At 50.4% G+C, this 27,113-nt stretch overlaps 11 protein-coding genes across 11 annotated transcripts; 3 read left to right on the forward strand and 8 right to left on the reverse strand.

Annotated features, from left to right (window-relative positions):
• Positions 1-322: 322 nt before the first annotated feature.
• BJY04DRAFT_227717 (M20 family metallopeptidase) lies at positions 323-2,672 on the reverse strand (the record flags this gene model as incomplete). Its single annotated transcript, XM_073718694.1, has 3 exons — positions 1,808-2,672; positions 540-1,753; positions 323-477 (listed from the first exon to the last, which is right to left on the reverse strand). Exons 1-3 carry the CDS (start codon positions 2,134-2,136, stop codon positions 323-325), a joined length of 1,698 nt encoding a protein of 565 aa, XP_073571444.1. The 5' UTR covers positions 2,137-2,672.
• Positions 2,673-3,194: 522 nt separating this feature from the next.
• On the forward strand, positions 3,195-6,088 carry BJY04DRAFT_218075 (OPT family oligopeptide transporter; the record flags this gene model as incomplete). The annotated part of the gene is made up of 13 exons (XM_073716226.1): positions 3,195-3,493; positions 3,551-3,756; positions 3,803-3,876; positions 3,921-3,957; positions 4,007-4,137; positions 4,193-4,441; positions 4,491-4,608; positions 4,657-4,757; positions 4,807-4,922; positions 4,972-5,007; positions 5,058-5,254; positions 5,303-5,412; positions 5,468-6,088. The coding sequence occupies 13 exons, from the start codon at positions 3,195-3,197 to the stop codon at positions 6,086-6,088; spliced, it is 2,295 nt and encodes a 764-aa protein (XP_073571445.1).
• A 305-nt stretch (positions 6,089-6,393) lies between these two features.
• Positions 6,394-7,300, forward strand: BJY04DRAFT_56042 (response regulator). The gene is made up of 3 exons (XM_073720640.1): positions 6,394-6,466; positions 6,521-6,662; positions 6,752-7,300. The coding sequence occupies exons 1-3, from the start codon at positions 6,441-6,443 to the stop codon at positions 7,103-7,105; spliced, it is 522 nt and encodes a 173-aa protein (XP_073571446.1). The 5' UTR covers positions 6,394-6,440; the 3' UTR covers positions 7,106-7,300.
• A 544-nt stretch (positions 7,301-7,844) lies between these two features.
• BJY04DRAFT_218077 (cold-shock protein) lies at positions 7,845-8,166 on the reverse strand (the record flags this gene model as incomplete). The annotated part of the gene is made up of 2 exons (XM_073716227.1): positions 7,845-7,859; positions 7,972-8,166. 2 exons carry the CDS (start codon positions 8,164-8,166, stop codon positions 7,845-7,847), a joined length of 210 nt encoding a protein of 69 aa, XP_073571447.1.
• Positions 8,167-8,341: 175 nt separating this feature from the next.
• On the forward strand, positions 8,342-10,055 carry BJY04DRAFT_188517 (uncharacterized protein). The gene is made up of 2 exons (XM_073711236.1): positions 8,342-9,025; positions 9,092-10,055. Exons 1-2 carry the CDS (start codon positions 8,529-8,531, stop codon positions 9,504-9,506), a joined length of 912 nt encoding a protein of 303 aa, XP_073571448.1. The 5' UTR covers positions 8,342-8,528; the 3' UTR covers positions 9,507-10,055.
• A 416-nt stretch (positions 10,056-10,471) lies between these two features.
• On the reverse strand, positions 10,472-11,519 carry BJY04DRAFT_218079 (uncharacterized protein; the record flags this gene model as incomplete). The annotated part of the gene is made up of 3 exons (XM_073716228.1): positions 10,472-10,795; positions 10,869-11,207; positions 11,268-11,519. The coding sequence occupies 3 exons, from the start codon at positions 11,517-11,519 to the stop codon at positions 10,472-10,474; spliced, it is 915 nt and encodes a 304-aa protein (XP_073571449.1).
• A 2,048-nt stretch (positions 11,520-13,567) lies between these two features.
• On the reverse strand, positions 13,568-14,888 carry BJY04DRAFT_56062 (mitochondrial carrier domain-containing protein). Its single transcript, XM_073720641.1, has 2 exons — positions 14,664-14,888; positions 13,568-14,616 (listed from the first exon to the last, which is right to left on the reverse strand). Exons 1-2 carry the CDS (start codon positions 14,856-14,858, stop codon positions 13,681-13,683), a joined length of 1,131 nt encoding a protein of 376 aa, XP_073571450.1. The 5' UTR covers positions 14,859-14,888; the 3' UTR covers positions 13,568-13,680.
• Positions 14,889-16,843: 1,955 nt separating this feature from the next.
• Positions 16,844-17,921, reverse strand: BJY04DRAFT_188520 (uncharacterized protein). The gene is made up of 7 exons (XM_073711237.1): positions 17,794-17,921; positions 17,601-17,748; positions 17,479-17,555; positions 17,368-17,428; positions 17,243-17,312; positions 17,113-17,184; positions 16,844-17,048 (listed from the first exon to the last, which is right to left on the reverse strand). Exons 2-5 carry the CDS (start codon positions 17,744-17,746, stop codon positions 17,264-17,266), a joined length of 333 nt encoding a protein of 110 aa, XP_073571451.1. The 5' UTR covers positions 17,747-17,748; positions 17,794-17,921; the 3' UTR covers positions 16,844-17,048; positions 17,113-17,184; positions 17,243-17,263.
• A 2,872-nt stretch (positions 17,922-20,793) lies between these two features.
• BJY04DRAFT_218082 (uncharacterized protein) lies at positions 20,794-22,098 on the reverse strand (the record flags this gene model as incomplete). Its single annotated transcript, XM_073716229.1, has 4 exons — positions 20,794-21,200; positions 21,294-21,414; positions 21,470-21,937; positions 21,994-22,098. 4 exons carry the CDS (start codon positions 22,096-22,098, stop codon positions 20,794-20,796), a joined length of 1,101 nt encoding a protein of 366 aa, XP_073571452.1.
• A 772-nt stretch (positions 22,099-22,870) lies between these two features.
• On the reverse strand, positions 22,871-24,045 carry BJY04DRAFT_218083 (uncharacterized protein; the record flags this gene model as incomplete). Its single annotated transcript, XM_073716230.1, has 4 exons — positions 22,871-23,572; positions 23,626-23,741; positions 23,801-23,897; positions 23,962-24,045. 4 exons carry the CDS (start codon positions 24,043-24,045, stop codon positions 22,871-22,873), a joined length of 999 nt encoding a protein of 332 aa, XP_073571453.1.
• A 2,386-nt stretch (positions 24,046-26,431) lies between these two features.
• On the reverse strand, positions 26,432-26,984 carry BJY04DRAFT_188521 (uncharacterized protein). Its single transcript, XM_073711238.1, has one exon. The coding sequence runs from the start codon at positions 26,886-26,888 to the stop codon at positions 26,493-26,495; it is 396 nt and encodes a 131-aa protein (XP_073571454.1). The 5' UTR covers positions 26,889-26,984; the 3' UTR covers positions 26,432-26,492.
• Positions 26,985-27,113: the final 129 nt, after the last annotated feature.

Consider the following 27,113-nt stretch of genomic DNA (forward strand, 5'->3'; position numbering starts at 1 on the left):
GGACGTCTCGTCGAGGTATCACCATCCCTGCCCCTTGCTCAGATCTATCTTCTTGACGTGTTGCTGGCGGCTGGAGCGTTGGACAAGCCCTGATATTCAACCTGATTGGCATTTTTGCGTCTGCATACGTGTCGTGGGTTTGGGTGGATGTATTGACTAAATTCACCCAACACCACCCTATCTTCGCTGTGTGATTTTAAACCGGCCGCATAAGGAGGTATCGTGATCAAAACCAATGCGTTGTTTTTCTCGAAATACTCTATGTAGGAGTATACATCACAGTATCCAAATGATCCCCCTTGGACCTGCAGCAGTGTTATCCTCAAACATCGGCCACATCGAGGTTGCGAATGAGGTCATAGTAAAACCTCACAGCCTGCAGGTGGTCATGGATATTCACCCTCTCGTCAACAGTATGAATGTTTCCTAGTCCCCTGTTGACAGCAGGCGTGAATCTATACACATTGGGGGTAAGACCTGTACCATTATTAGCTTAACCCTATTCTCCGCTGATTGCATCGAGATATCAAGGAACTTACCGAGATAGTGCCTCGTATCGGTGCCACCTGTCATGACGTCTCCAATAGGAATAACGACCTTATCTTCCACCGCAAAGGAATGCTGAATCGTTCCAGAGAAGACCTCCCACACTCCGCCAGTAACCGGGGAAGGGGTAACAGGTTCAGCCTTGAATGGCGCACTAATAACAAGAGTCCCGTTATAGTCGACTTCAATGTCTCGCTTGAGGTCCAAGTGAGCCACTTGGCCCTGTTCGTGCGCCAGCTCCAAGTTCCGCAGATACCCATCGTATTCCTTGTCGCCCTTATAGGCCTCCACTCGGAGATTGTACTTTTCCACGACCTCAGAGATAACCTTGACAGCGCGATGCTGCACATCCACCGGCCTTTCATGGTGTGCAACCCGGTAGTTGACTGTCACGGTGACAACCTCTGGCATGGCATTTATTTTCACACCACCTTCGATAAGATCCACAGCCTGGGACGTCTGCACGACATACCGGGCGAGCGAACTTGTGCTTGCGTATTCCTCTGCAAGACCCTTGAAGTCTCCTTCTTTCAACTTTGCTTCGACCTCCGGTTGAGTTCCCGGTGAGTATCGGGCTTGACAAACGAGACGGTTGTGGATCGGGCTGTTGGGGAGAATCACAGGCTCATAGGGATTCTCCTCGAGTGCGACGACGAGCTCGGAGATAATGCCAATTGATGTATGTGGGAGGGGGACGGAACTATGTCCGCCCCTGGCATGCAGTTTGAACTCGAGGTTGATGTAGCCCTTTTCCGTAATCGCGGGATGCACATACAGAACCTTGTCATCGAGAGGAGGCGTCCCGGCGCCACCCTCGTCAACAATAATAGCGAGACTATCTTCGCCGTATCGCTCTCGGACGAGGTCACTGATCGGCCCCGCGCCACGGTTACTCGTGCATTCTTCGTCGAAGCCGAATGCGAGGAGGACTGTTCGGCGGGGGTTCCAGTCTGAGTTTGAGACGAGGGCTTCAACAGCAGAGAGAATTCCAGTCAGACTGTTCTTGTCATCTGAGGAGCCTCGACCCCAGATCCATTCCCCATCAAAGTAGCCAGAGAATGGGGGATGGGTCCATGTTGAGGGGTCGGCGACAGGGACGACGTCTTGATGGGCCATCAATAGCGTTGGCTTCAAGGTGGGATCTGTGCCATTGATGGTGTATAGCAAGCCAAACTTATTGATTGTTTCTAGTTTCACACGCTCATTCCTGTGCCAGTGCTCGTTAGTTGCGACCGGTGACGGCGCCAACGTCTGGACTTACACTTTTGGGTATGACTTTTGAAGTGTTGGTAGGAGTCTGTAGAAGGGATTCCACCGCGGATCTTCATCAATCTCTCCCATATCGTCCCAACAAACAGAGGGAACTTGGACAATTGCTGAGTGGCGCTCTACCTGTTTGTGTAGAGCCTCTTGAGAAGAGAAGAGGCTCTTTGCGGAGGGCAGCCCATCGCTGGAGGGGTCGAGAATCGGTGGAAGATCACATTTGAAGCTGGAGTCTTCAATCGCTAAAGGATTTTGACTGGAAAATGGCAGGACAAACGCGGAGCCCCCAGCAATTGTGCTTGCTAAGAGGAGACGAATATATGCCATATTGGATATGAGTTGTGGTCAGCTCGCGTACTCTTGAGATAAATGGTCAGGACGAGGGCCTCGCGGCAATGCCATGTAAGAACCGGACACGAAGCGTCAAGCGATCTGAGTCAGTCAATGATGAGGTGCTTGCTCATTTATACAGCCCAGACACGGAGATGCGATTGCATCATCAACACCAGCTGCTTGGTAATGCTTGGGGGCTGGGAAGAACAACAACGAGAAATAAGGATTCAAAGCAGGGCCTTAACGCCGAAAAGCATTCACCGCGTGGGGTAACCATTGGAAGTTGGAGAAGCCCTAGCATCTCATGTTGGTGGGCATGGCGCCATCATTGAGGTTCCCACCAACGGAGATGCACTCCGAGGACTACCTCAAACGGGATGGTCTGGCTCCAGCAGATGTAGGCATACCCTACTATGTTCAGCAAATGCAGTTTTCGAGAAGGAGGGCTTGAGATACGAGATATCTTCGTGGATTCGTGAGATGATGAAGACGGTGTAAAAGCCAACGGAAAAGACCGAGATAACATGCGGAAAGAACGCCTCTGGTAGGCCCATTCAGGAGACAGCTGTGCATGCTTATCGCACCTTCCACCCCAAGCTCGCGCCATTGCATCCCACCTTTGCCTTGCCTGCTGGTGATCCTCCATAAGACTCTCTATCATTGGCAAACAACTGCTGCACCAAGATATACCAAGCTCTTGACCTCTCCAATTATATATTAAGTGACCGATGGAGTATCTTGCCCTTGTTCTTCTCGCAACATGCCGCCCTGCCATTGCGAATCTCTTGCAGATGCCTCAGCCAGCCCCTCTTTCTATAAGAGGACAATCCTCGGAAAACTCGTCGGTAGACGGACAGCAGGGCTATTATTGCATGGCCTGCAGCACTTCTGGACCTTCTCGGAGAGTTTTCATTAGTAGATCAGGTCTCATCCGGGCTAGAATTGCACAATCACCCATCCAAGAGGCGGACGGGCTTTGCCCTCGCCGAAATAGTAGATATAAGAATGGCGCGCAGCAGCTTGTTACTACTCGTACTATAGTTCAGATTATCATGGCTCAACGACCAGAAGAGACCGAGCTCCCTTCGGAGAAAGTGCAGCCTTCGGAGGTCAAGGCCCTAGGCGCAACCGTTGAAGTTGATCCTCTCCAGGAATCGGACAAGACAGACAGTGACTCTTCTCATGCGCCCCAGTACGACTTTACTTCAGACGAATTCAAGAACATTCCCGAGTTGGTGCAGACTGTTTGTGGCTTTGAGGATGATCCGTCCGCCACAGTCTTGACCTTTCGGTCAATCATTCTCTCAGCCATCTTCTGCACGATTGGCAGTGTTGTCTCTCAGTTGTCCTAGTACGTCTTGATGGTAATGGCCGATTATTCTGAGTCTCATTGGATGCAATTATCTAGCTTTCGAACAACCTACGCTCCTTTTCCCGTCTTCTTTGTGATTTTGGCATCCGACCCTCTCGGTCGGTTTATGGCACGCGTCCTGCCCAAGAGAAAGGTTGGCCTTGGGCGGTTCTCCTTCTCTTTGAACCCGGGACCATGGTCTAGTAAGGAACATGCTATTGTTGGTATCGCTGCCAATGCGGGGAGCCAGGGGCAGTGGGCCAGTGAGTCGGTTCTCCTTCCTTTTGATATACAGGCTAACCTTACCAGCCTTTTTGCCCACCAATGCTGCTCTATACTACAACATTACAATGAATCCAGCCGTTGCTTTGTTCTTCGGATGGGTATGTTTCACCTGTCATGTCATGATTTGTGCTAATAGAGGCAGGGGTCTGCCCTGCTCGGTTTTGCATTTGCTGCAATGGGTACGTGGTCGATCTCTGTTGAGATGCTTCGTCTTGACTGACTGTTCAGTCCGACCTATTCTTATTGACGACCCCGAGTTTATCTTTCCTTTGTCCTTACAACAGGTAACGCTATACCGAAGCATGGATCCCAAAAACAAAACCGATGATGAGAAGGCGAGATCAAGGCAACAGATGAAGGTACGTCTGCGGTCCCCAATTGCTCTCCCATGTATTCTGATGGAGCTGGCTCTAGATGTTCTATATTCTACTCCTAGCCATCTTCGTCTGGCAGTTCCTACCCGAGTACCTGTTTCCTTTCGTAGGCTCGCTTGCTCCGCTCTGCTGGTTTGCGAGTCGAAACCACAACGTCAACTTCATTGGGGCAGGTCGTGGTGGTATGGGGCTGCTTAATATCACACTGAACTGGTCGAACATTACCTCAACCGTTGTCACCTACCCCTACAGCGTACAAGTTATTATCTTCTCGACCTTTGTCTTGACGGTATGTCCATGGCCACTCAGTCAGGCTTCCTCTTACTAATGCCATATAGTGCTGGATCCTGATCCCCATTGCATATTTTGGGAACATCTGGGGCTCTCCCACTTACAACATCATGTCCAATTCTGTTTTTCAGAAGAATGGCTCGGCGTATCCATTTAATGACTTGAGTAAGTACGATCTGTCCTTGAGTACTATATTCATGCTAATAATTCCAGTATACCTCGACTCCAACGGCTTACAGCATGTGAACGAGACCAAATACGAGGAGGTAGGTCTTGCATACTCTGGTGCTCAGTACACATGGCAAACATTTATGGTAAGTCGCCGAAGATTACAATTTCTGATTGTCACTGAATTTTGACTAGTGGTTTGCATCCTACTTGTCTTCCTATGTGTGGTGTGCTCTATTCCTAGGCCCAAAGATCTGGAAGATTTGGAAAGCTAGGAAACAAACTGGCCGTTATCATCAGGACCGACTCAGGTATGAGAGCAGCTTCTGCCTTGAAGGAAGCCCAAGCTGACCTTAACAGCAAAATCATCCAGAAGTACCCTGGCATCACTTGGTGGTGAGTATTGGTGACACTTTTACACATTACCTAGACTAAACCTGTATTAGGGAATGGGTCCTACTGACCATCATTCCGATCGGCATCCTCCTCGGAGTTGTTGTCTCCAGAGCGATCTACATGCCTATCTGGACCTACTTTGTTGCCTTAGGGTTTGGTGCGGCGGCCATGTTGCCAATGAGCTTCGTTTACGCCATGTCTGGTTTCTCCATGAAGGTCGGTTACTTTAACGAGCTCATCTATGGATGTAAGACTTCTGGACCTCTCTGCTGTATACAATACTGACACTCCCCAGACATGATCGACGCCCCAGGTTCATCACGCCATCCCCTTGGCCAGCTCGCCTATCGAATCATTTCCGGCAACGTTTGGTATGACGCACGCATTGTACTCGAGGATCAAAAGGTCGGTCATTTTGTATTGACAGATCTGCCTATACCGGGCTAACCATGTCTGCTAGATCGGCCACTACCTGCACATCCCACCTCGCGACGTCGTCGGTATTCAGATCATCGCCAATATACTTGCCCTCCCAATAAACTACGGTGTCATGCGCTGGGTCCTTGCCACAAAGTTTGATTACGTCTCTGGCCGTGAAAAGGACCCTCTAGGCCAATGGACAGGGCAGGAGTTTGCCTCCTACAACACAGCCGGAATTCAATATGCTCTTCTAGGACCGCGCAAGCTCTTCGAAAGTGACTATTACAAGCCCATCCTGTGGGGGTTTTTGGCAGGCGCCGCGGCACCAGTTGTGTTCTGGCTGCTGCACAGGAAATGGCCGAGAGCGAGGTTCGATCTGTGGAATACCACAATCTTCTTTGCCTCCGCAGCTACGTTCTACGGCAATCTCAGCACGGGGCCCTTTACAACGTTTTTGGTCGGGACGTTTACAAACTTCTTCCTGTTCCGGTACCGCCGAAAGTTCTGGAATAAGTGGGCGTACATCAGCGGAGCTGCGCTGGACACGGGGTTCAATGCGAATCTGCTGTTTATTTTTATCTTTTTGGGGACGACAGGGGCGAAGATGGTGCATTGGTGGGGGAATAATGCAGATAGTGTAGAGAGATGTTTTGCGTTGTAGATAGAGGATGTAGCGGGTTACAGAGAGGTGTTGGTAGGAGTAAGAAGAGAGGTGGATTGAAGTTGCATAGTTTGTTATAGCTTGTTGTATCCTCTAGGGGGTCGTATGGACTAGGGTATATTAACAGCAAAATCACATTGAGCTATCAGCGAAGCTTCAACAATATTATTTACAAAACTAAGATAGAGCTCACCGGCTTAGATATGTAGCCTCACGAGTTCGAGACGATTGGCTAGCGTTCCTGGGCACACGAGGCGCAGCGCCCTGCATCTTCAACCCCGCTTAATACAATCCACCTTTCTATAGAACCTCTTTCCATCAAGGGCCGTGCTACTTCAAAAGGCCAGTCAATATGCACATGCTAATAGTTGAAGACAAGTAAGTGAGCTTCTGCAATAACAACATGACCCTCCAGCCTAACAGCCACCGCAGCCGTGTCTACCAACTCCTCCTCCAAAAAGTCCTCAAGCGCTTCGGCTGCACTTCCTCAATAGCATGTAACGGTCAGGAAGCACTCACTTACCTCTCGAGCCCCTCGGAGAGATGTATGCGGCCAGATATAATTTTCATGGATGTATGCAGCTACCCAGACTACATGCCATGCAGCCCTAGTTCCAATACACCCGGAATATACCACTAGAAGAGAGCTGATTCCAAGAGCAGGACCAAATGCCTGTCCTCGACGGCTACAAAACAAGAAACATCATCCGAACGCAGCAACCGTTCATCTCAGACCCCTTGATTGCCTCAACGCCAATCGTCTTGATGAAAGCCCATGCCATGATCGGTGATACGAAGATGGCTGCGGACCGGGGCTTCGATGATATTCTGATAAAGCCAATTTTCTTTCAGAGACTGAAGAAGTTGATTATCTTTTGGTCTCAGAATAGAGTTGGGGCTGGAGCAGGGGCAGGAATTGGAATTGCAGGTGGTGGGAAGGTAGTCCCGTTGCCACCGACGGCGCAATGGGGGCCGTTTCCGTTGAGGGCTTTCCTTGGGCCGAAGTCTTTGCTTTGATCATTGAATCATGGGGGGTTCCGTTGCTTGTCTTGTGGTTTTGAGCTTTGTACCTATCCTGGATGTTGACGGGCTAGGGCACAGGGACATAAACACCACCTGCTTGGAGAATCCTCTGTGGGTAATAGTTGTAAGGCGGCATGAATGGTGATAGGAATATTTCGTGCGAGGGGATGGTCTTGAGGACGGAGAACGAGATTCTTTGGGGTCACCTGGGCGTGGCTTTCTTGCGCGAAAGATGTTTAAACACGTACTTGAACTTGATATGCCCTCGCTCCAAGGCTAACGGTGTTGGTCACCACCCCTCACGGAGGTTCCATATGCTTGGATCAATACCACAAGGATCTCGCTGTTCTAGTGAGCCTGGTGGCGTGACGAGAAGCAAAGGTTCACCCGCGCATGATATCAGACAGTGGCGAAAAGGTGTGGAGGCCAAAGGGCGAAGCTTCACTTGAATGTGACGACCTTGGTAGATTACTGTCCATAAGAGAATACGATAGGAGAGTCAGATAGAAGAACAGTTGGTTAGTGCCGTGAAAAATGTTCCAGGAGAGCAGTGTATCGATCGAACAGCCTTTTGGTTTCATTAAATTACCCGGTCATCCCATCATTATCACGAGTGGAAAGCAGCCGTAAACTCATGAAGCTAGGTATATCCATCTTATCAACAATCCGTCAGGTTAAGCACAGGTCGCCACCGGATTAGAACAGAGCAGCAAGCAGCAGCAGCAAGCATGCATTATCGAACGCAGGCCTAGCCCAGTCAAGCCAAGCACGTCCAAGCGCAATCAATCCATCCTTGTGTCATCCCTCCCCTCCATCAATGCATTTTGTACCGAGCAATTCGCTTAGTTCTCAACGCGGACGGCAGTGGCCTGCTCGCCCTTCTGGCCCTGGCCAACCTCGAAGGAGACGGTCTGGCCCTCCTTCAGGGACTTGAAGCCGGAGCCCTCGATGACGCTGAAGTGCACGAAGAGATCAGGGCCGGACTCGCGGGTGATGAAGCCGAAGCCCTTCTCGTCGTTGAACCACTTGACGGTTCCGGTCTCGCGGTCGGCCATTGTGAATTTTTTGTGGGTGGTGAGGTGAGGTAAAAAAGGCTGGGAGTGTTAGTCTGGACTGAGTAGGAGATTGAAGTCTTTGTACGTTTTTTTGAGCGGTTCCTTGCGAAAAGAAAGGGTGAGAGAGGTTGAGTTGTTGGGAGTGAGAGAGTGATGAGGGGGAGAAAGGTGGTGGGATGGATCATGGATGAAAGTCTCTACCAGTGGGGTACGAGGGGCTATCACGTGAGCCTTTTTTTTTATCGATTGCGCCTTTGAGCTTGGCGAGCAGTCGCACGTGACAAGTATCAAGCTGTCTCCAACTGCAACAAGGCCACGTCGAGCTTTAGTTATGGGGCGTTGTCGAGGCTTCTATTGCAATCATGTCCTTCTATCCGCCCGGCTGGGATTATGATCGCGCCTATAACATCACAAATGAGGACTTTATATCACTAACAGACGAACAACACGCAACCCTCTTCGCCGGCCTCAAAGAAGCGGGTCTATTCGATAAAATAGTGGCAGCATGGGCGCGTAAAGACCAGGAACAGGAAGCCGAAGCCGAAGCTTTGAAGTCTGAAGATCAGAAACTCGCCGAGAGAGAGGCACGAGCTCCCTACATTGATACCCTGAAAAACCTATTCAAGTTCGATAAAGACTGGTCCGAATGGGGATTTGTGGTCTTTCGCGCTGGGGGCTATGGAGGTCAGCACGACCAGCGCTGGACCGCTTTCCGCAGAAGGTGGGAGACCATTTTGGAAAAGGAGTTCGGGAAGCATAGGGGATATCACCCGCTGTCCGATCAGGCGATGGACCTGTTCAGTTTTCGATGGGTAGAGGATAAGGCGTTGGAGAATGCTAATTTAGTGGAAGTCTCGCGGTTGGTTCTTTTTTCTTATATGAATCGGACTCTTCATCATCGTGCTTGACACTAATGCTCTAGCAGCCGCTATGATGAGTTGTGGAAGGACCTTCCACGCGGGTTCGCCACCTCCGTTGGTCTGATGGTGACCGACACCGTTATAGATTCGGTACTGGATTCGCCGCTACCCTCATCAGCACCGCGAGACGATCGTAAGGAGCTTCCCTTCGTGGTCGCTGTATCTAGAGCTGCACACATTCCCCAACCCAACCTCACACCGGAAGAGAAAGAGGAAATAGATCCCGAGATTCTGAACTTCAAGGGCTACTTCAATGTCGCGATCGAATCCGTGCTGGATCCGCTATACGGGATTGTGGCTCTGGACATCATGGATCTGCATAGACTGGCAGGACGCATGAAAGACGAGAGAGACATCTGGGTTCATCCTTATCGTGACGGTGTGCGGTTTTACGCAGAGGATGCTCAGAAGGCAAGCTGAGATGATTGTTCTATCTCTTGCGCGATGAATCACATACGCCGCTTGCTCTTGTTCTTCAACAGGGCAGGCGCGATAGATGCTAGCTTCTGCTAGTTTACCAACCAGCATGTTGACTTCTGTCATGCCCCCGCTTATACGCCCATTACTGACCCCAAAAGAAATCCACGAACGCTGCAAAGAAGGCATGATGGACTTTCGCAACTGCCAATTATAGTGTCCCGTTGTCGCGCCTGCCATTTACACCTGCTGGATCGCTCCTTCCTGTCCTAGACGTGCGGAAACAGAAAGGCAGGTGCGATGGACGACCGCTCCTTCCAACTGTGAATAAATGCGTTCAATATAAGGCAGGTGCGGCGTACGGTCGCCCCTGCCATTTCCGATAGCCTAAGGTCGCTGCCTCCTACTCTGAACTGCTGCGACCCAGACTTCCAATATTAAGCCTCTTGCTATTGTTAATGATGGTGATTAGAGTCATGACATATAGACCTCATTGATTTTAAGTGCTCTTGCGGCATTGACCCTCGTTATGGTGAAATATATATCTGTGTGCGTTGAGAGAATCTCGGTCTGATGTTAACCATGGCGAACGAGTCACATCTAGGTCGTATGTTATCTTCACTCTTTAAGATCCCATACCTAGTAGAGAGGTGTACTTAACAGTTACTACAAGCTAATATATTCAAGGTCGCTTCCAATGTAAAGCGAGAGGAACAGACCACCCCTTACGTTACTCTACAGCTTCGAAAACACACACAAAAGAAAGGCATGCTTGAATGATGAGCAAAGATTCACGCTAGTCTAATATGCAAGATCTAATCATAAAGTCAAAAATCCATTATTTACAACTTCAACCGCCATCGACACCCACCTTCGCCTCTTAAACCACGCCTTCTCTCCATGCATGCGATTATATACAAAAACTGCATTATACTCCCAAGATATCCCCGGCTGTACTCGAAAGGAGCTTAATGGTGGAAATCCTTGGTGTTGAAACCTTCAAAGTCCTTGACAATTTTGCTGTAGGTACCCTTGAAAACCGGGCTGTGAGCCAACTGGCGGGCCTTGAGGGCCTTGCTAGGGCATTTTCCAGGGTTGGCACCGGGCAGGGTGACAGTCTCGGAGTTCTCGAGATGGCGGTCGCAGGTGCCACCAGGAAGGATCTGGTCACCAGCCTTCTCCTGAAGAAGAGTGTACTGGTTCTCGATGTTGGCGTAGTCGGGCTGGATGCCAGGGAAGCCACCTGGGACGACTTTGTCGTAGATGCCGACCACGGTGTTTTGGGCGACGTTCTGTAGAAACATTAGTTTAGCTGGGTTCTTGAAAGGATGGAAGATGTAGTAGGGGCAAACGGGGTAGGCATACCTCGACCTGGTTTGAGCGGGCGTACTCATCAGGGACGTGAGAATCGGCATTGTAAGCGTCTTCCCACTCCTGGGTAGAAGAAAGAGCACCATCGACGTAAGCGCCGAGAAGGTCGAGAGAGTGCCCGGTCTCGTGGAGCGCAACGTCGAGGTTGGAACTGGTAGTACCAGAGAAAGCAATATTTCCGTTGGAGTTGAACGCCCAGTTATCACCCGGAATGGTCAGAACGTGACGGACCCAGCTGCGCATGCGGGCGGGCACGCGGCCGAAGGTATCGACGAGGGTCTCGATGGGGTCGGCGGAATCCTTGTGACGGCAGTAGGTCCATCCATCCTCGCACTATTGCCAACGGAGATTAGATTAAGTTCTTCAAAGAGGATGAAGGCGTTGTAGACTCACGTCGTCATAGAAGATATCCCAGACTTCAAAGTCCGTAGCATTGAGACCTTCACCCTCGGCAATGCTCTTGCAGTCGGCGGGGATTAGACCAGCCTCCCACTTGTTCCAAGAGGGGCCTCCGTTGGAGGGGAGGTTAGCGACGTTGCCCTCGAGAAGGTAGTCGAGGTCGCTAGTGAGGGCGGGCTTGTCGAGCTGAGCCCTGGCAAGGGCAGCGAAAGCAGCGGCAATGAAGGCGGACTTGTTCAGAGTCATGTTTGCGGTGTAACTGGAATTAAAGGTTGTGTAAGAGAAAAAAAGGGTAAAGAACGTTAAGGCTTTAAAGAACGTTGGAGTTGTGAAAGAAAGGCTTGGTGATCTGACTATTGTCTTCATGCGAGCAGGGTGGCCTTATATACGCGAAATCAACCAGGAGAGCCTCAGCCTAGAGCTACTCGAGTCATTTCTTATCGTCAGATTTTGGCCCCAAATTTCATCTGTCTCCATAATCAGAAGGCTCTTCATCAAGCGTCACAGGCTCACAGCCAGCGCATACCAATGAAAACGCGGGATTAAGCTCCGGGCCTGGAGCCCTGGACTGATAATCTTAGTAGGGCTTGCTGGAAAGGCCCCAAAAGGGCGGAGTCCGGAGTAATTCATCTTACTCGAGGCAGTTTAGAGCAGGCTGATCCTGCAGGAACCAAGTTGGCATTGAATGATTGCCGGATCGGTAGCGTTGGCGCGGCTGAAACGGCCCACGGGGCGCGGTCGTGCACTGCCGCGTTGGGGTTGAGAAGTCGAGAAATGTACCATGGGTTTGTTTGACAATCGTGACGGTTTCAACTTTTTGATTTTGTAAGGGTCTGATCAGGTTTCATGCTTCTCTGTCTTGTGCTGTTTGAGCATCCATCCACTGCCGTCAAGACTCAAGAGTCAACAATCAACAGCCTGTAAGCGACTAAGCGGCCGGTGGAGAAGCTGCACGGAGTAACCAAATGAGTTTACCTAACCAGGTACTCCGTAAAAGACTAGAAGTACTGGAAAAGTCTGGAATTCAACCGAGTCCATTGCAAGCTAAGCTCGAAAAGCCCTTGAACCGTTTATAGAGAGTGGAGAGCTCCATACCTGGTATTAATAGGGGTGTTGCGACCCGGGGAAGGGCGCAGCAACCATCCAACTTGGCTAGTGAGCTTTGCAATCTGACAGGTTCTGAACTTCTGAACACGCCCGGGCAAATCAGGGTTTCACCCGGCCGTTACATGTTGATCTTCATATTCTTTTTTGCAGCCGAAATAATGCCGTTCCTCAAAAGGGGGCCTTCTCAATGAGGCTCGTGTAGAAATGAGCCCAAGTGCGGGTTTCACGAAATCGTCGCAGAATGCGCCTTGCGCACGGGACCAAGGAGATGTTTCATACATCCAACGAATGCATTTCCTGCAAGGAACTAGCAATCTCGGATCTTTTCTTAGAAACGGTTCTCCTGCGATCGAAATTGGTTCACATACCGGACTTCTTTATTCCTCCAAAATCCGGTGACGCCTCCCACCGACAGAAATTGTTGCGAGTGACCAAGCATGCTAAGCCTAATCGCAGTCTCCACAAGAGCGACTCGACTCGAGTCAGGAGGCTCACTTCCTGCTTGGGTGGATCAGTCAAGACACTTTCATCATCAGAAGACTGCTCGCGGCTCGCCTAAGGAGTCTGTCCGATGGCATGGCAGAGCAAAAACGAATTGGCCCCATCATCTGCGAATAATACCGTAATTGATGCGACCTCAGAGCACTTGCCCGGGCCACAAGTGGTAGTCAGAGATATCCTCGCCAAAATGCCTCGAGCCTCGAACCGCAATAACTCTGTCATGGATCCGATGCCGGATAGATGCACGGCGTTCTCGACCAGTCAGCAATCCTGGCCATCGAGCAGCATAAGCCAATGTCACCCCTAAACACGGCCATTTATCCGAGTTGGGTGTCAGTCGCCGTCGTCCCTTTTCAACGTGCAGTAGCTGTGATTGGTGTTGGTGATTTTGGTGGTGATTTTGGTGTCTGTGCTCGAAAATCAACCACTTCATTCTTTCCTTCTGTCAACGTGGTTCTGAGAGACCAGAGAAGTTCGCGAACTCGAAAGAACAAAGCAGGGGTTGAGGAAAGGAAGAGAAGTAGGAAAGGGAGTCAGGAGAAGTGCAGAGTTTATAGGAACCTTGCAGGGTGAGTACCTTCCTGGTTAGGCTCATCCACCACCTGCACCATGGCACCGGCAATAGATGGAATATTCAAGGGGACAGTCATACCCTTCTTTAATGGCGTATATCCAAAAGCTTCCTCTAATACTCTTCCAACAACCCCGTTCGTGTGACGTGCGGCTGTGACTGGCTCCTCCCTGCAAAAGGTCAGTGTAACCCTGAGCTGTATCAACGATCTACATAGGTCTTTCAAAATTAAACCCCAAACACCGCTCTAACTCGCTCGTAAACAAAAAAGGTCACCGCAAACATCGGCACAATCTTGATAAACCCAATTCCTAGCCCGGTATAGAATCCACGAATCCCGCGTTCCATATAGATAAGCTTCGCTACCTCATGCGTTCTCGGTCGCCTTCCACTGCTTGAACTGCCTTTCATAGCTTTATAACCCACCTGCATGCACCTCCTGATCACTTCGAGTGGGTATGAAACGGTCTGTGCGACCAAGCCTGCGCTTCCGCCCGCGATGAGCTGCGCCCACCACCGCAGTCGCCGCTTTCCTGATCCTGTCGTCGTGGTCACCGAGTCTCCTTGGATCTCTGCGAGAGTCCACTGAGACAGGACCGGATGGCGCAAAAGATCGCCCATAGCATCATGCGCCAGAAACGAAGTTCCCGCGTACGGAATCATCCCTAGCATCGTTGGACTGAAGCCGCGGTAGAAGTTGGCTAGACTCCGTAGCCTCGATATCAGTCCAGTATGCTGTGTTTCCGTCGTCCCTTCCCGATATATCTCCTTCGCGATACCGACAAGAGATCTCGACCCTCCGCTTCCCTCCGTCGCAAACGCCAGTCTCACCCTCAGTACTTCGAGTGGGTAGGTGAACACCACACTTATTCCTCCTGCCAATGACCCCGAAAGAAAACGTCTCGGCGATGTCTCGAACTTTTTACTCGGGATAAGAAATGTGCGGATCTGTTCATAGCTGAGAAATCGAATCCCGGCGTACGGAAAGTTTCGCAGGATTGTTGCAGAGTGGCCGCGAAAGAGCGCAAAGGGACCTTCATGGTGGATAATGTGCTTGATCGCGTGAATAAAGCCGACGGGAGAGCCGATGTATCGTGTGAACATGGGGTTGTGAGTTTGAAAGAGGATCTTGACGCGGTCGAGGGGCGCCACGCAGGTTTTGCCCTACAGTAGATGTCAGCAAATGCCAGCTCAGACGGTGAGTGACATACAGCGACACCGGCTATTCCACCAGCCAAGCCGGAGGTCAAGAGGTTGGCGAGTATGTTTTTATCGGCCGCAGTTCCATCTCGCGGAGATGATTGCTTGGGCGTCGTGGAGCCGGAGGATTGCGTCTGACTAAGTGGAATTGAATTGGGATGTGTGAGAAATGTGCTGTCAGAGTATTCAGAGGGATCTTTCTTCATAGTTTGTCAACGTCTGGTCCCGAGAGAAAGCAAGAAGTAGAATGAGTCTCGAGACCGGGAGTGGGCGAGCTCGTCACATTCCCGCTAACTCCGTTATGTCCGAGGAATGTGTGGCTGCCATGCATGAACCTAAACTATCTTCTCAACCTACCCCGAGGATTCTGAAGCAAATAATCCTACCTAAAAAACTACCTTGTTGAGGATTGTGGTTATAGTGTGCGCTATGATGTTCAAGAGCTCGTGGCAAAGACTTCTTAAGGGAACCTCTGACTTGACATTGTGAACTATATACACACAGCCGCAATGTTTATTCATTGCTAGACCTTTCCCTACCGGATGAGAAGATAGTTGCAGTACCCTGATTTGTAGCTGGTGAATTGACCATTACCATGATAAACTCCAAGCCAGAATTGCGTACCGGATCTTAGACCGTCATTACCGGAATTACCTACTGCGTGTTCTGGAATAATAAACTTATCAGCTTGGAATCTCAAACATCCATCCTGAAAAAGTTCCTCAACAGCAAGCCGCAAACGGGAAGGGGACATACACAAGCAAAGCTCTTAAAAGCACCAACAAGACACTCCCCACCCCCTGCACTCTTTCTCGTCCCACGGCAACTAGTATCCGTGAAGAAATCGCACTTCGTCGAGTATCGAATCCAAACGGCAGCAGAGGTCTCAAGACCATCGCAATGGTCCACCCAGTCTGCACCCTCGTTTGTGAACTGGCGACAAGTTACACCAGAATCTCCGCCGGCAATGTCGTGGCAGGTCTTGGTGTCTTCGCCGCGGTAGACGCGGTAGGACGGCGGGGTAAAGCTTCCGGAGGAACACTTTTCGTGGACGGGGATGGAGGTTACGCTCCAGGCGGAGGCGGAGGCGAGAAGGGTAGATAGAGTGAGGAGGGATGGTAGCTTCATTGTTGCGTTCGTGGGGTAGTGATGAGGGATGGAAATAACCTGTTTGATCGAGTTAATGGGTGCTCAACAGGCTGGGGATGGAGGGTGATTTATACCTTGAGACAAGCCTTCGTTAGTATTCTCGACATCAGTCTTCACACCCAGATAAGCCATATTCTGCGCGCATGCTAGCATAACGTCTTGAGCCCAGTCGTATACACCGTCTTTCATGCGTGTGCATCAGTCGCTGTCGGGTAACACAGGCAGTGCCGTCCATATTCAGAGGCATTCAGCGCTGGGAGGCGAAGCCAGGGCGATCAGTGGGGTAGAATATAATCTCGCGTGTGGTAGGACGATCTCCCTGCTGGGGGCGGTTTCCAATCGAGTGCTCTTATTGCTCCTGGGCATCGATGATCGCCAAGAATAATTGGCTAGAAGCTTAGCATCTGCCACATAGGAGATAGCACAGGTGAAGTGGACCTCCAGCGCCCAACCCTGGATAGGAAGGTTGCACCCGATGCCCAGGTTCAATTCTCGGGCTGCCGTGGACGTTGACTCACTCAACAATAGGAGAGCGCGCTCCTGTTTAGGAGGGGAAGAATCGGTAGGTACAGGTTTAGAGCTAGACCCGCATGGCACACAAAACATTAACTGTAGTGATCGGATCTGCCTGAGTACCTCATGGCCGGTGCGATGCGTACCTTGTGCGCCAGAAAGTAAGTTAAGGAAAAGACAGGCCGCGAAGACGGATGACAACCTCGATTGCCTGTTTCTGACACTAGGAAGACTTCAATCCACCTCGCACTTAAGGTCGATACTGCTTATGAAGACGAGTATATCTCAACCGCAGGGATTGTCGAAAATGACTTACTGAACCTTCTTGAAGATCCCAAACACAAGGCACACATTACACAAGAAGCAGAGCCACAGGAGCATAAACAATCCCATTAACCTGGTCCAGCTACATACAGTTCATGCGTTGACGGACGTCTCAAATCCCGACATGGTCAAGTGTAGATTTTGAGCGAAAAGAAAAGAAGAAATTGCCATCAACTTTATCGCGAGTAAGAGCACTCATGAGTGTCCTTTAACTGACAAATACCGATCAAACTACCAGGCAGTGCCGCCGCTATCGCCGCCCCAACCAGCATCTTCAGCAACAGGGGCCTCCTCAGCCTCCTCGGCCGGAGCGTTGTTTATATCATTGTCCCAGCTATTCCCACCACCGAAATTCTCGTTGCCAGCGTCCGTAGACTCGGCCTGGGGGCAGCGTCTGATGGTGTGACCCACTAGGAAGGAAAAAAAAGTGTGTTAGTGCATGATCATGGACGAAGGAATCAGAAGGGAACTTACTCTCACCGCAGTTGTTACACTTTACGCGCGACCAGTCCTTCTTCTTCGGACAATCGCGACTGAAATGGCCGGCTGCAGGGAAGGTTAGCGGCGGACGGTTATCTGACGCGAGGAGAACGACTCGACTTACTCTCATCGCAGTTACGACAGGTCACAGTGGAGACATCGCGGGGCTGATCACAATCCCTGGCAATGTGGTCCTCGGATCTTGAAGTTAGACTGGTTTGAACTATCACCGATGGGCTTTGTACTTACCCGCAGTTACGGCAGGTCCTGGGAGCGCTCGCCTGTGGACAGTCCTTCGCAAAGTGGCCCACTGATAAATTGTTAACAAAGCTCACCCTCACCAGTGCTCAGAAAACATACTTTCGCTGCAGCGCTTGCATTCCACGCCCTCCGCAGAGCGGGGGTTAGGACACTCGGAAGCACGATGGTCGGAAGCGCTAAGATGGTTAGTTGGTGAAACAGGATCAAGACAACACACTCACCCGCAGTTACGGCACGCAAACCTGTCGATGCGCGGCTGGGTACAATCACGGGCGCGGTGGCCGATCTCGTTGCAGTTTACGCATTTGACCTCGACGCGCTCGATGACTGTGCGCTCCTCTTTACAGCCACGTGCCGTGTGGCCCATTTCTACGTTGATCAGCACAAACATAACGCGGAGAGGGAATTACTTACCGCCACAGTTACCACACTTGGGGACTTCGCGGTCGTAGGGAAGCCCGGCATCAAGCAGACGCTCCAGGTTCTCCTCCGGGTCCGAAGGCCAACGTTCACGAAGGTTGGCACGCTGGGCCTTGGAGCTGAAAAAGAAGCCAACGACGTATGTACAGTTGATTTTACCCTGCAGGTTAATCAGACTGATGGAGTCGCTCGGGACTTTCTCCTAGTGTGCGTTAGTCCAAGCTACCAAAAGCAAGAACGTGGTGCCCACCAAAGCAATAATGTAAATCTTGAAAGACTCATCCCTCATCTGCTTCTCTACGTCGGCAAAGGTAGCGTCAGGAACAGCCTTCGAATACACCTTGAGGCCCTTCGTTATGAACACGAACGTCAGCAATCTGGTTGGAAAGATAAGAGCAAGCGGAAGTTGGAAGCAATGTTACCTCACGAAAATCCTCGAGGTCTTGGTCATCACTGGCCTGCTTGAGAGCAGCCCATGCCTCTTCAGGAAGCTTGTCGGGGACCGCGTTCAGGTCGAACTTCCTGTTCTGCTCACAGTCGACTGTTCTGTGCCCTGTTCCAGACGTGTTAGATTTGATGCGGAACGAGGTTGTCGAGGGACTTACCTTCTTCTTTGCAGTTGCGGCAAACGTCAGGAGGACGATCGGGGCACTCAGCAGCAGGGTGGCCCTCCTTGCTGCATACACGGCAAGTGCCGGTGAAGACGCGAGGCTTGGTGCACTCGACCTTGGTGTGGCTGAACTGGTTAGCGGGGATCACAAACTATCACAAGAGAACCTACCCTTCCTCGCCGCAATTAAAGCACGCCATTGCCTGACGGGGCTCGGGGCAATCACGTGCGAAATGGCCTTCTGCACCGCAGCTGTGTCGAGGTTAGTAATGTGTTGAGGAAGGGTATATGTATGGACCGCGAACTTTCGGCAGCCGTTGTCGCCACCGCTTCCGAACTCGCCCTCGCCTTGAGAGCTAGGGTTGGCGTTTTCGTTAGTTTTGAAGCCTAGACGGAAAGGATGGTCAGTGTTGTATTTCGACAAAGGCCAAGGAGACAAGCCTTGCATTGGGGACGAAGCTAGAGAGAAGAGAAGAGACTTACTGGAGGCATCACCACCGCCCCAACCTCCATCAGCAGCCTCGAAGCTGCCCCAATTACCACCGCTTGACGCGGCCTCAGTGCCTCCCCAGCCCGCCATGGTAATGTGGTGAATGGAATGAGATGATCTAGAAAGTGAAAGTGGTTAGTGAGGATGGAAGAAGTTCGAAGGAGATGAGTGTAGGTGTTGTGTTAGAGGTTCAGTGAGAGATGGGAAAGGTGAGGAGAGATGAGGAACACAAGACAGAAGAGTCAATCGAGGAGGAAGAGGGCAGGGAAGAGGTGAGGAAGTGATGATTTCTACCTGTTACTTGGATTGGATACTGTGTCGTTAAAGACAATTGTGAAATGAAAGGAGGTAGAAAAAGGAGATGGAGTGGGAAGGTGAGGGGAGGAAGAGGAGGAAGAATGAGGAAGGGAAAGGAAAACAAAAGCCTAAAGGTGAAAGGTGAAGGTGAAAGAAGAAGCAAACGAGGGAGAGGGAGAGGGGAAGCCGTGTCTCAGCAACAACACGTTTGTTGTGTTGCCTCAGGTTGGAACTTTCACTGAGCGTTTGTTCTTCACGAACCGCCCTTAGGCAGACGACTTGACTCTTGCTTTTGATGCTTCTCCTATATCGATTCCTTTCGAGGCCAAGCCCCCCTCAACGAGATTGTCAATCTCGCAACAGTTCTACAGCCTCGTCGCTCCCGATCCCAGAAGAACTGGGTGTGGCTTCCCAGTCTGCGTTTCCTATTGCTAACTAATGTTTATGATGCCCCAGCAGGTTTGAACGTGCCCTCTCACTGCATGGTAGTATTTGAATGAGTCGTTTACTTACGCCTTGAAGAGAACCCCAACGCCGAATATGCCCTGTCCAGCTCCGAACCGATGATAAACTCCTCATGTACCGACCTCTATGTCTGCAAAGAGGCAATTCGGTCACGCCTGGGACGCGTCTGGCTAGTATGTTTGATTGATAGCTTGGATACAAAGACAATACATTGTGCGAGAGCTATTACTTTAAGAACGGAGCGTGGATTGTAGTTATACTGTCACCATAGGACTGGGGCTGAGCGGTGATTGCGAGCTCGCGGTTCTGCGTAGGAGGAAGTTGTGTAGCTTGTGGAGCAAAAGTACTGTTGCTGCTGTCAGCTGCGCCGGCGTGAGTAGTGAAGCCTCCTTGATGCCCTGCGCGAAGGACTGCTCATAGAAGTGGAGATGAAGCTTGAGGTTTACAGGTCCAGGAAAGGTCTAAGCAACCATGGATGAACATACTCAGCGAAGCTCAAGGTGAAACCGCAGAGGAGAGCGTTCCTTGGCCGTGCACAAGGTCTGCAGTGGCATGTCGTAGGATCGCTTTAGGATAGTTTACTGGGATTTGTCCAGTGAACTTACGCTAGGTGGTTGAATAACTAACCCATCCAGGCCTCACAGACTGTAGAACAGTCCTGGGGAGCTGAGCAGGACTTAGCCCATCATGCGGATTGACGTTTCGGTTATGTCTGTGCTCAGCCAATTCAGAGGGAGCGGGCGTGGTTGCGCTGCTGATTGTGCAATTTGTGGATACCAATGGTGGCAGTATTTAGATCCGATGATGAGAGACCCTCATGCCATATAGCAGCATATGATCAGTTGTTTTACCTAGAATCGACTCTCAAATCACCTCTAAAGGGGAGCCGGAATATGTCCGTAACTCACTGATAACCTAGTGCCAGGCTTTGTCAAACGTATTGGCTCACTCTGGCTGGAGCTCCAGACAGATCACGACAGGATATGAATTACTCAAGAACCCGACGATTGTTTACGAATGTCTATTGATTTATATCTGGTGTAAACCATCGACGCAAATAGCTGGTGTCTTCATGAAAGCTCTCTGAAAACAGTAAAAAGTATAGGACAGACAAAATGAAAGTCAGCCCAACCTACTCCCTTCGCAGCCTTTTAACCCGTTTCTTATACTTATGAACACGGCTGGCCAGCTTATCTAACTCCTTCTTATAAGTGTTGACTTTCTCCTCCATGCCCATAAGTCTGGCCTCAATCTTCGCGAGTCGTTCCTCGTGGTCCTGCTGCCATTTATCCTGAGTGCTGAGTAGGCCGATAATCTCATTCAGATGATCCCTAGCGGTCTCGAGCCGCTCTGCAACTTTCATCTGGATTGGCATCTCGAATTTCCCTCTAGTCGAGAGGCTACTGGTTGGGTCAGCCGGAGAGGTAAGACCGGCCGTTGTGAAAACCGGTCTCTGCTGAGGCGCCAACGGTATTGTGGAGCCACGGATGGGTGTGTCAAAGCTCACGGCAATGGAGGTATTCCGACTATAGAGGGGCTCTATTGCAATTGGCTCAGTAGGCTGAGACAGGTGCTAATTCTCGAGCGAAGACAGCTCAAGGGCTGCGGGCGGCAGGATGGGAGACTGGTTACTGCTATTGCTGCTGTACCTCGAAGCGAAGAGCGCCCCAATAGTAAGAGGTCGAGGTGACCGTTCCGCCTGAGCATCATGGGGTTCCGGGAGTGTGGCCTTTTCACGAACGATTTTCTGGAGCTTGTGGACGTCAGCCATTGGGACAATGTAGAGAAAAGGATTAGAATGAACCGACACGCTCGGCATGGCTATCATTATCATCGTGGTCGGACGCCGTGTCATATTCACCGTCAACTACCTGAAAGCTCTCTGCGACGTTTGCTAGCTGAGAAGTTTCATCATTGTCATCGTGGTTGGACTCGATGTCACAACAATCCTCAGAGCCAGACCTGCTCCGTCCATCACCTGTCGGCTGAGCAACATGATTATTGTCATCGTGGCCGGGCTCAGCGCCACGTCTATTTCGAAAGCCTTGAACCCTTTCCTTTTCGTCCACCGGCTCATCATCATCTTCACTTATCGCGGACTGTTCGGCTTGCTGTACAGGCTGGGGCGGGCTCAGTCGTGTTGTCTGCAAAGTATTCTGCGTCGGGCTACTTGGTCGGTTTCGCAGGGCTCGGAGCCGTGCGAGATCTTTCTGGCGGTTGATCTTGTACCATACGCTGGCAACAGCAGTCTGGGTGCGGCCTGGAAAGTATTGCTGCTACAAGTTGTGTTAGTGGGTTGGGATGGCTTTTGTGAACAGCTGTAGTGGCATACCCGGAACTTTTCCCACGTGAGATCCGGAAACTTCTCACGAATCTCAACAAAATATGCCTTTTCCTCATCAGTCCATGGCCCAACGTAGACCCTTCCACGAGGCATCAGAAAGAAGGTCTATGGAAAGTGGATTCGGTCCTGGTAGAGAAGTGACAAAGGAGGGAAACTGGCGGACCCCCTAGCTGGAATGATCGTTGAGAGTATGGATTTGCTATAAGGCTGCAAAGCTGTAGCAAGACTATTGCAGAGTACTAACCAAGTGAGCAGGATGAAAGAGTGGATGAACCTCTTCGCGCTAAACCCCTCAAAGAGGCAGTGTCTGCAAGCTGCCCAGGCGAAAATTCACAGGACCAAATATCTCAGGCCCGGACACCCCGAGTAGCAGCGCGCTGTTTCCATCACGTATTATTAGTTTGTGTGCAGCCACCAGTCCTGGATCTAGCTGAGCATTGAGCACTGACACAGCTTACTGAACTGTTAAGCTCGCGATGGATCCGATAGTTCTTTGCCGAACTTGATAGCTATAGCAGATTCCCATCACATAACCGGAAAGACCATCACTTGCAGGTATCAAATGTCCTTCTGCTCCGAAACCTGGGAATGGTTCTGCAGATACCTCACGCGTTCTGAGAAGATAATTTACTTGCAGGCACTTTGGCCATTACGCAATCAGTGCCCATAGGATGTAAACCCTTAGGACGTTCAATCGAGCAGGACATTACAATCTAGGAAGTTACAATGCTATCCTACCCCAAAGGACAATTTCAAATTACTTACACACACGTCTTCGAAGCCAAACTTGAAAACAAACCGAACGACACCGAGCCTAAAAACGAAACGATCCAGATGCCTCAAACCCCATTATCTCCTCACACGTTCAACCGCGAGAATCTGGATAACGGTTCTTCCTCAGCTCCCTCTTCAGCTTCTTCAACCTCCTTAGCGCCTTCCGAGCAGTGTCTTCGACGAAAGCAAGACGAGTAGCCAGTATTGCAAATTTGGTAGTCGTGAACTGGAGCAATGCCGTTTGCTCGGCAACAGTAGCCTCGAGCGCTGCCAGTCTCAAGACTTGATCGTTAGAATGTGATGATGAACCAACGTTGAGCGGCAGGCCCTTATACTCAAAGTCTATAGCATTCTCTCTAGAAACGTCGCTTACTGGCGAAGAGGGCGAGTCTGCTATAGCCGTTTCCGTGTTAACAAGGGGAGTGTTATCGTTCGAGGGACGGGGAGTTGGAGTGTCGAGACGAGTTATGATACGGTGCGGACTAGCGGATGGGTGTAGAGGATGTATGACGCGTGCAGTAGGCGGGTCATGGTCGACTGTTTGAGAGCTAGGGTTGTGCACTGGGGCCGAAATAGGCGGGATGTCTTGCGAGGATATATGGTGGCTTCGTTGCTGGGGAGTGGAATGCGCGGCGGGCGATGAGGGAGAGGCAAATAGAGCTTCGGTAGCAACAGCAGATATGGCGGTTGGATTGATCGGAGGAGGTGGAGGAGTAGCGCTTGTCGTTGGATTATCCGGCTCAGGGACTTCCTTCTTGCAGGACTTGTTCGCAGTTCTGCTGAAACTGGAAAGCTAAAATTGGAACCTGTTAATGACAAGCTGCCATCGAAAGATGGTGAACTCACTAGATTTGCATGTTCGTCGCTCCCATCGCTCATGCCATCCGTGTTTCGCTCAATATCATTGCCGGCAGGGACCTGGACTTCAACTGTGACAGGTATATTCGCGGTTTGCTTCGGACCTGATCGTAAAATCAGGAACAAAGCACGTACAATTTGGAAGGCTCTTGGAAACTCTTACCTTCCGCCACAAGACCTCCACGCCGTCTATTCCTCCCCTTGATGCGTGATAGCTGGGACTGGATGGCCCTTAGAGAATGACTAGGGAGTCGTGATGCCTGAGTAGTGTTGAATGTTAATAAAGGTAGAATGTAATGAGGGATGGATCTGGATGTAGCATACAACAATAGCCCAGTCAGTTGGTGGAATCTGCCCCCGTAGGTTGACAAGGAGCTGCCTTTCCTCAGCAGTCCAGCGCTGAGGCATTTGGCTCAATACTTTGCTCAAGAGCAAGGCAGTGACAATAAAAAAGGGTACAAGTTGGATTTTTGTAGTCTTGCAGTGGCCGCTTTGTTGGGGGGTGATGTTCCAGGAGAACTTAAGGAAGACTTGCGGGGAATAACAAGGGAAGAGCAGAGATGTGTTAGGGGAAAGACAAAACAAGTTCCTCTAACTAACCATTGCATAGCTTTAAATAGCCAGGTTACATGCAATGCAGTATAATAACTAACTAGTACTCTGCACTCTTTACTATAATAATACATATGTAGATACTAGATAGCGGCTGTCACACATAAAATCTAGCATAATATCAGCATAACCTGGCATGACTAGGGCCTTATTCAAAAGTATTCTGTTTAGCATAGATCTTATATTAACTCAACCCGCTCATCCTGGTTAGATAGTATTAAGAGGCAGTAATAACTAAGTTTACTACTTTATTACTAGCTGCACCTGACTTAATGCAGAAGTATAATAGGTATCAAAAGCTACTATCAAACAAACCAAAATCTTAGTATACTGGCAGCTAAGCCTAAGGCCTAGCTTGTAGTGTTTAGCACATGCTGAACAGTTTTCTGTTAGCATTACTGTGATGTTTTGTGGGGATCAATAGACGCGACACACACCCCCTCCCTTGTTCTTTCCTCTTTTTCTTTTTTTTCTCTTCTTTCTTTTTCCTGCCTACTCACTCTGCTAGCGCCACCTCATCTCAGCAAAAATCTATCTTGCAGTTGGATGTCTATACAAGCCGTGAAGGAAAAGCATTGACAAACCGCCACAACGAAGACTACTACAGCAAGCACCACCATCCTCCACATATTCATAGCCATCCTGGCAAGCTGTCTTTTACCTCATCATGGCCAAAGGTGCTGACCACCATCGTCCTTCTGACAGCAGACGCAGAATGTCAGACAGTTCCCAGAACGATCGTATCAGGGAGAGAAGTAGGAAGCGCTCTCTTTCCCCGACTACCGGATTAGAAGGAACGGAGGGGCAACTTCGAGGCAATACAATGGCGCTGCAGGGGAAATGGGAGGCTATAGAGTCCGAGAGCCTGGTGGTGAAAGGGGTCCCGCAGCTGTTGTTTATCCCTTTATCAAAGTCCCTACCTAGCCATGACATCAAAGCTAACAACCATGAAGAGATGCAGATCGCCACGAGCGCCGCAACATCCCGAGAAACCTAAAAAGCCACCCGCCCAGGTTGCTGGTCTCCGCAAAGCACCCAGTCCTTTCATACCTCGTCAGTCCATACAGCGTTCGGAAACACAAACCAAACGACTCGGAGATAATGGTACTAGAAATACAGAACCATCAGCAAATTCGTCTAAGACCTCGGCCACACTCCATGGAAGCCATGAGGCCACAGCACCAAAGTCGAGGATTAGCATGTCTCCCCCCCAAACCTGTCGGCTTGCCCGCGGTCCCTCCAGCTCCGTTCATTAGCGCATCACCGCCAGCCAGAGATCCCCGACTCTGCCGGAGGGAGCCGTCTATGGAGGTCACCAGTGTAGACACAACCGGCCGGAAAGTTCAGGCGGATACACACACGAGCACGCAGAAGCATACATCACCCCCCAATGTCAAGCTCTCAAATGAACGCTCCACCCGCACAGCTACAGAGGCGACAGGCACACCACAGGTCCCAACCCCAGCCCAGGCTCTTACTGTAGATGATCTCTCAGGGCTCCAATGTCTGGAAGGATCCTTTAGTCTCTTTGCTCAATTTATCAAGCTGCTGCAGCAAAAGCAAGAGCACGAAAGCGCCCGCCAGAAAAGCCTTACCAGCTCCTTGGAGGACAAAGTCAAACGTCTTGAATATCAACTGTCGATCCATGGAAAGCAGATCCAGGCCCTTGAGAAGAACAGAGAAGAGCAAATACAGGCCCTCGAGAGGAAGATAGAGGGGGAAAACAAAGTTATAAAGATGCTGGGCAGGTCTGTCGGATGGAGTCAAACAAGCTGTTGGAAAAGAAGATCGAGACTATGATGGCCGACAAAAGAAAAGAGTCAAGCTCGGATACCGAGAGAATCGACAAAATGGAGGATTTTCTTGAACATTTCAAAGATTATTTCAGTCGCCTCAATAGGACTATTTGATTATGGGCTTGGTTTTGTTGGTCATAACGTGCTGTCGGAGGTTCTGGAAAAGTCGATTATTTTACGCTCAACCCACTCTACAGCACCTGTTATTCTGGTGAAGCTTGGTAGAAATGTCATGTTCTGTGTATATGTCCATTGGCTTAGGGTGACGCGCTATCTAGAGGTTCTGGTCTTCCAGGCGGCTCTGAACAAACCAAGCCCACCGAACCCTCATCCGCCGAGTTTCTCATCGAAGGAAAATATCCCGCTGGATGCTATACTTCCACCTGCTTGATATCATCTAAATACCCTTGTCATCTCCGCAAACCCACTTCCGTATCCAGTCAAAGCCTATTTCGGACGCGCAAAGGCACTTTCAACTCGTTGGTTGACCTCTTCGAGCTCCGAGATCCGTCTAGCACCGCTCTTCACCTCCTCAATGAATAAGTCCACCATTCGCTGGACCGTTGCCAGCTCGTTCTTCATGGCTTTACCAAACGCAGCAAGATCTTGGGTTTGCCCGTCGCGTACCTCGGATTGGTCTTTCAGCTGTTTCAGCTCCTCGGCGAGTGACTCCGTGAGGGTTGCCTGTTTATCGCTCCGTGCGTGCTGTTCCTCGATCAGGTTCCGGTGAACTATGAGTCGAGCTGCATGCTCCTGGAATCTTTCTGTGAGGAAAGATGCCTCCTCGAGCTTCTTTTCCTGGTCTTCTCTTTCGTCGGCGTAGAGTTTAAATGCTCGGGCCATGAGGTCAGACCAGTTCTCGGCACGTGCGATCGTTGAGGTGGATTCGGATTTGATGAGTCTCGAGTGTGTGGTGGTTTCCTGTGCAGAACTGTCCTTGCAACCGGCAGGACTGACAGTAATACCCTCGCTAGGGGCACTGGTAATGGTTGGATTGTGAGGAAGATAAATTTGGCGAGTGCTTACGGTACCATCTTTAGCCGAGGATGGTCCCGAGGGCTTCTTGCT

Source organism: Aspergillus karnatakaensis (genome assembly GCF_047715665.1).
Source record: "Aspergillus karnatakaensis strain CBS 102800 unplaced genomic scaffold BJY04scaffold_23, whole genome shotgun sequence".
In the NCBI taxonomy this organism is placed as follows: Eukaryota; Fungi; Ascomycota; class Eurotiomycetes; order Eurotiales; family Aspergillaceae; genus Aspergillus; species Aspergillus karnatakaensis.

Excerpts from the sequence above, each read along its gene's own strand:
- BJY04DRAFT_56062 (XM_073720641.1), bottom strand. The coding sequence starts at position 14,858 with ATGAAGAAAGATCCCTCTGAATACTCTGACAGCACATTTCTCACACAT. Across the intron at positions 14,617-14,663 it reads GTGGAATAGCCGGTGTCGCT|GGCAAAACCTGCGTGGCGCC; the intron begins GTATGTCACTCA and ends CATCTACTGTAG.
- BJY04DRAFT_188521 (XM_073711238.1), bottom strand. The coding sequence starts at position 26,888 with ATGGCCCGAGCATTTAAACTCTACGCCGACGAAAGAGAAGACCAGGAA.
- BJY04DRAFT_188517 (XM_073711236.1), top strand. The coding sequence starts at position 8,529 with ATGTCCTTCTATCCGCCCGGCTGGGATTATGATCGCGCCTATAACATC. Across the intron at positions 9,026-9,091 it reads AATTTAGTGGAAGTCTCGCG|CCGCTATGATGAGTTGTGGA; the intron begins GTTGGTTCTTTT and ends ATGCTCTAGCAG.
- BJY04DRAFT_188520 (XM_073711237.1), bottom strand. The coding sequence starts at position 17,746 with ATGGGCCACACGGCACGTGGCTGTAAAGAGGAGCGCACAGTCATCGAG. Across the intron at positions 17,556-17,600 it reads TTTGCGTGCCGTAACTGCGG|CGCTTCCGACCATCGTGCTT; the intron begins GTGAGTGTGTTG and ends TAACCATCTTAG. Across the intron at positions 17,429-17,478 it reads ATGCAAGCGCTGCAGCGAAA|TGGGCCACTTTGCGAAGGAC; the intron begins GTATGTTTTCTG and ends ACAATTTATCAG.
- BJY04DRAFT_56042 (XM_073720640.1), top strand. The coding sequence starts at position 6,441 with ATGCACATGCTAATAGTTGAAGACAA. Across the intron at positions 6,467-6,520 it reads ATGCTAATAGTTGAAGACAA|CCGTGTCTACCAACTCCTCC; the intron begins GTAAGTGAGCTT and ends CAGCCACCGCAG. Across the intron at positions 6,663-6,751 it reads CAGATATAATTTTCATGGAT|GACCAAATGCCTGTCCTCGA; the intron begins GTATGCAGCTAC and ends TTCCAAGAGCAG.